Genomic DNA, 5,572 nt, shown 5'->3' with positions numbered 1-5,572 from the left:
GCCACGAAGAATTGAGGCAGTTCTGAAGGCAAAAGGGGGTCCAACCCGTTACTAGCGTGGTGTACCTAATAAAGTGGCCGGTGAGTGTATAAGTTCATGCCATTTACCATTTTATAACTTAGTTTCCTCATGATGCTGTTCCCCTGGCTTAGAGATAAACTTTCTTGCATAATCTGATAAATGTAAACAAAATAATAAATAAATAAAAGCTAATAACGTGTGGATTCTTTTTTTTTAGCATCACATTCATAGTTGACTGTTTGTATTTTTCCCCACCAGCACTGTGTGTGCGTGCAAAAATGAGTGCTTTCAAATTTAAAGCACATGAAAGCTTAAATAAAATACTGTTATTACTGACAAAAGTATCAGAAGCACCAAATCTAATGACAAGGTCAATCCTTTTAAAGGTTTTTGAGCACTTTATTAAACAATACACTACTTTAAAATACTTTTGTGTTAAATTAGTAGTAAAAACTTAAGACAAAAACCCAGAACCACAAGTTTTTTTTTGGTATTTTTGCATTGTAAGGCCTGGTTTGGCAAGGCCCTCTCTCAGCCTGGGCTCATTCTACCCTGGCCCTGGTTGTGTTTGCATTGAGCAGGGAGCCGCCTTGTTGTGAGTCAGATCACAATATTAAACATGTGCCAATCTTATCTAGTTTTATTTGCGACACAACAATAATGGACTACCCAACACCGAAGGAGAAGTACAGAAGGCTGTACCAGACCATCCAGCAGTATAGTGTAGGGCGGGACGACAGATGCTAATATTTGCTTTTGCTAGCTTGCTGTTGTGTGGTTGAACTCGTGTGAAAAAAAACCCATTACAGTTGCTGCAAACAATTCACGTAAGGTTACTCTCATCTGTGTGACGTAACCCTCGGTCAGTGAACCAATCATTGAGCAGCAGTAGCCAACGTCAAATCAGGCAGAACAGCCTAGTCCACATAGAACCACGGGCCTCAGGGTTCCAGAAATCAGGGTGGAACAGGCAGTGCAAAAAGGCCTATTAACTTCAGCCCTCACATATTATGACTAAATGCTCCTAATGTACAGGAACTTATAATCTAATAAATATTTTCTCTTCATTCCTCTCACCATCATCAGGCTACTGTATGTATCTCCTCCCCTCACATATGTTCGGTCCCGTGTGAGTGGTTTACACAAATATTACACCCTTTTTTTAAAAATGCAGCCTCAGTTCAGATAAAGTTGATGCACGTGCCAACATTCCTCCCAAAAAGAGGACAATCTGAGCTCTTCTGAGCGAGTAACCATGCCCACACGCCATCATGTGTGTAGACGTTAACACACACATATATACACACACACATACAGGCACACYTTAAGCACACATGCGCTCGCAGCAGATGGTTTAGTGAAGACGCCAGCGAGTTCCTGCTACGCTCAGATCAGCAGACACAATTATAGCAGTGTTTGTAGATGAAAAGGAAACAATCCTGAACAAAAGAAAAAAAAAAGTACACTGGCAAGAATGACTGTTAAATAGTTTAGTCCTTGTATTCTTGACCACTTCATGATGAGGTACATGCTATTGTGACTGGACTGAATGTGTGTGTGTTGTGTGTGTGTGTGTGTGGGTGTGTGTGTGTGTGTGTGTTGCTGAAAACAACCAAGCCAGAAGGAGCTGAAGCACAAAACACAAGAGAAAACATCCACAGACTCCCTGTAGACCATATTTAGGCTGTAATGAGCAGCAGATCTACCGTGCTGGAAGGACAGAGGAAGGCAATTACAGCTGAACGCCCTTCCAGGTTGTGGCCTGCAGAGATAGATATAGCGGAGGTGAAAGAGAGAGAGTGTGTGTGTGTGTGTGTGAGACTTGGTGGGGAGGTTAGAGGACTACAGGACAGAGACAGTGAGACCCATCTGCTGCTGGTTGTGACCAATCTGCTCTCCCACACACGCGCGCACGCGCGCACGCACGCACGCACGCACGCACGCACGCACGCACGCACGCACACACACACACACACACACACACACACACACACACACACACTGTAAAGCAGTATATCAACAGGAAAAGGCCAAAATGAATGACACCACGCCCCTTTGTGTGCGAGTGCGTCCGAGTGCTGACCTTCTCTTTCCAGTGGAGGATGCCGATAATGACGAGGATAAAAACGCACACTCCGATCAGAGCGATGGCTGTCAGCAGCACACTGTTGCTAGGAGTGAGGTACAGCTTGGCACTCCAGCTAAGGACAGAAAAAGAGCAAAAAATAAACTGAAAAAGTAAAAACAGAAAATTAGTAATTTGATGTTTATTTTATTTATTTTTAAATCGCAGCACTTTGAGAAAAACATCAGAACATCAGCAAAGACCACGACCATATCAAGCTCAACTACAAGAGATCAGTTCTACTTTGCTTTGCTGTGCAGATGAACATGACAGCTCTGCTTCAATTTATAAGAACTTTTAAACCTTTCCATTCATTCAGCCATTTTTATATACTTAATTTTTTCATATGTAGATATGATAGACTACATATGTGGATCCTTTATGTATCAAAGTATTAAACAAACAGTGAGAAAAWAGCAATGCAACAACAATAAATAATGAAACGCATGATACTGTGTAATAAAAAGAGCAAACAATCTTCATGCAGCTAGAGAACATGCCTTTAAAGTCCAGCATATTTGGTTTAATCCTCCTGACAGTTAAGCACAATGGTGTAAGTGTGATGATATGGGGTGAATGAGAAAAAATGTGTTGGGGGGAAGAAAATTAGTTTTCCTTAGTATGGTGCAGTACATTTCCACTTGGCTTTGCTATTTCCTGCTTCATTTACCACCGCAGTTTATTAGCAAATGAGAGAAGCACTTTCAAATCTGGATGATGTTATAAAAGATGCTCCACAAGCATCGACCTTTAACATTTTACTTGTAATATTTAACCTGTGTGCATAAACGTAATTAGTGTTGTAAATTGTTTGACTTTATGCAACTTCACAGAACAAATAAAAGMACAGTGTATGCTTCTGGAAATAATGTTCAGAGCCAGACTTGAAGATTCGCTTTGACCAATCAGGAGTGTTTCCCCAACACCTTATAGTACCTGCGGAACTCACTTTGAAACCTCAGCAGGTATGTGCACAACATTTACTGTTAAAGCACAGTGGTTTAGAGTCGCTAAAGACAAATAAGCTGCTTTTTAACAATAAACTTTTGCAACGATGAAAACAAATGACTAAGAATCATTTGACAACAGAGTAGCTGCACTGTGATATTTATGACTGTTTTCGTGGTGGCCATCAGCATCCAAACGGAGGAAGAAATGTGAGCGTGTGTTTGTCTGAGCCCGACAGCCATCTGGAGCTCCTCCTGGGGTTTGAGAACAACATGTGAACAACACCATGATAACATGAGCACACACGCTGCGATGCCATGGTGTTTGCRCACTGGGCATTGTTTTCCTCTGACGCTCTGTGGTAACACAGCGTGCGTCAATATACAGTTCAGTGGTATCAGTTGAGATCYGTAAAGACTTGATCCGTGTCCACAGCAACAAGCATCAATACTGTTTTTGGGTAAAGTGTAAGAAAACACAGAAACACGAGTACTTGTACTACGTCTGGTACATGTTGTAGTATGAGAGTCTAACTCTCGGTCCGGTAGATGAGTGTTTACGTACTTGCGTGGGTTATTGTGAGGGAACGGAATGACAATAAGCTGCGAGTTGGGAATGATGGCTGTCCACTCCTGCTTCCTGATGTTCTGAAAAAGAAAACAAAGAGAAAACTTACACAAAGACACGACAAATGCAGATTAGGCGTGTCTCGATCCAGATTTTTTGGCTCCCAATACAATCAGATTTTTTTAATGATCAGTCCTTCCGACACTGATCCGATAGCTTTATTTCTTTATTTCTTTCCAAGTGACAAGGTTGGTAGTATTAAAGCGAGCCCTGCTGTTCCCACCACGAGAAACATCCAGTTTGCAGATTTTGCTAGATGCAGTTTCAGCACCATTATTTTCCATTGAAAACTTGTGTGCGTCTTGACTTCTTAATGGCAGTTGTAAAGCATGATGATGCTGAAAACTGTCGCAAAAACTGGATCGGCCCGATCACATGACTTAATCCCATTCTACTCGATTTTCAAAAAATGGCCATATCTGCCACCAATACCGATACTGAGTATATGATCGGGACATCCCTAATGCAGATTTCTAGTCATACGCACATACTTATAGTATGAAACGTTATGTCCTCTGAGACACAGTAATGGGTCGCAGTCATTCTTTTCAGCTGAGCATTAAAGACACAGTGAACCTGCTGCATAAAATATAACACTCTGGCTGTGCAGAGAGACTGTGTGTGCACGCAGCTCGGCATTTCTCCACAGATGATTAAGTATTTCTGTGTCAGTCTGTGAATCTAGCCACCAGGCAGAAGTGTGTAATAATCTTACTCTTTTTCTTAATAAAATATACATCATTTAAAGTCATTTTTAAAAATCAAAACCCATTGCCGGATAACATACACTACATCTGGGAACACAAGAGCAAGCCGACATCAAAACAAACCAGAAGAAAACTGGTTTCCTGTGCAGTGTTTATCTTGTAATACAGGGTGGCTTTTTACCTCCCGACTGCTTTTTGTTTCATGTATCGGTGAGCGTATCCTCACACACTGACTGTGAAGAAAATGATGGACGACAAGTATCACTGTCCCTTTTCTGTCTCTGCGGACTCAGAACTGATTGTACTGACACAGAACTGTGTGGGCGTTGACAGAGCTCGACTGACAGGCCACTCACTCTGCTGTGAAACTTCATTAAGTCAAGTTTCACTCCGAGARGAGATTTATTCAGCAGGCGCGCTGCAAACACAAGAGTCACAACCTGTCACACCTGGCCGAGGCTAAAAGCCCTGCAGATCCGTGCATCGGCTGTGATCAGAGGGCAGGAGGAGCAGCTTGTTCTTTTTTTTTTTTTACCTAAACCGGACTGGAAATGTGAAATGTTTTACTGCACAGGCACTGGTAATACAGTGTGGTGTGATTTCTTAACACCAAAATCATCTCTCTTTAGATTATTAGCCTAACACTTCAGAAAAACTGTAAAAAAAAAAGAAGAATGCAAGCATGTGCAGGCTTTTTAATTATGTGGACTTTGTGTGAGGTCTACATGATAAGGTTAAACACTGGAAACTAAACTGATAACAATTTCATTTTAATTTTAAGTTTCGTCTCCAACTGTTCAGCACTGGAGACCAATAACGACAGTAATAATCTTCTTTATCTAAAAGTGATTTAACGAGAAAAGACTAAAGACCATTTCTAGTCCACAGAGGTGTCAAGTAACTAAGTACAAATACTTTGATACTTTACTTAAGTAGAAACTTTGGCTATTTATTCTTTAGTGGAGTAATTATTTTTCAGCCTAAATTTTACTTCTACTCCTTACATTTTAATTCAATTATCTGTACTTTCTACTCCTTACTTCAAAAAAAAATGCAAAAAGTATTTAATATTGTTTTTGGGCTCAAAAGATGAGGACAAAATGAACTTAAAGTGAATATCTCAGAAGTCAGCCATTGTCAACCG

General features: G+C 40.9%; 1 protein-coding gene across 1 annotated transcript in view; it reads right to left on the bottom strand.

Moving 5' to 3' along the window:
- itfg1 (integrin alpha FG-GAP repeat containing 1) overlaps nt 1-5,572 on the bottom strand; it is a gene marked incomplete at its 3' end in the record, with an annotated part of 106,248 nt that overhangs the window by 9,304 nt on the left and 91,372 nt on the right. The window contains 2 exon segments of the mRNA XM_014028579.1: nt 2,105-2,222; nt 3,659-3,741. Coding sequence (XP_013884033.1) covers nt 2,105-2,222; nt 3,659-3,741 — 201 coding nt within the window.

This window comes from Austrofundulus limnaeus, unplaced genomic scaffold, assembly GCF_001266775.1.
Source record: "Austrofundulus limnaeus strain Quisiro unplaced genomic scaffold, Austrofundulus_limnaeus-1.0 Scaffold784, whole genome shotgun sequence".
Taxonomy (NCBI): Eukaryota; Metazoa; Chordata; class Actinopteri; order Cyprinodontiformes; family Rivulidae; genus Austrofundulus; species Austrofundulus limnaeus.
This window is presented reverse-complemented; position numbering and strand designations above follow the sequence as displayed.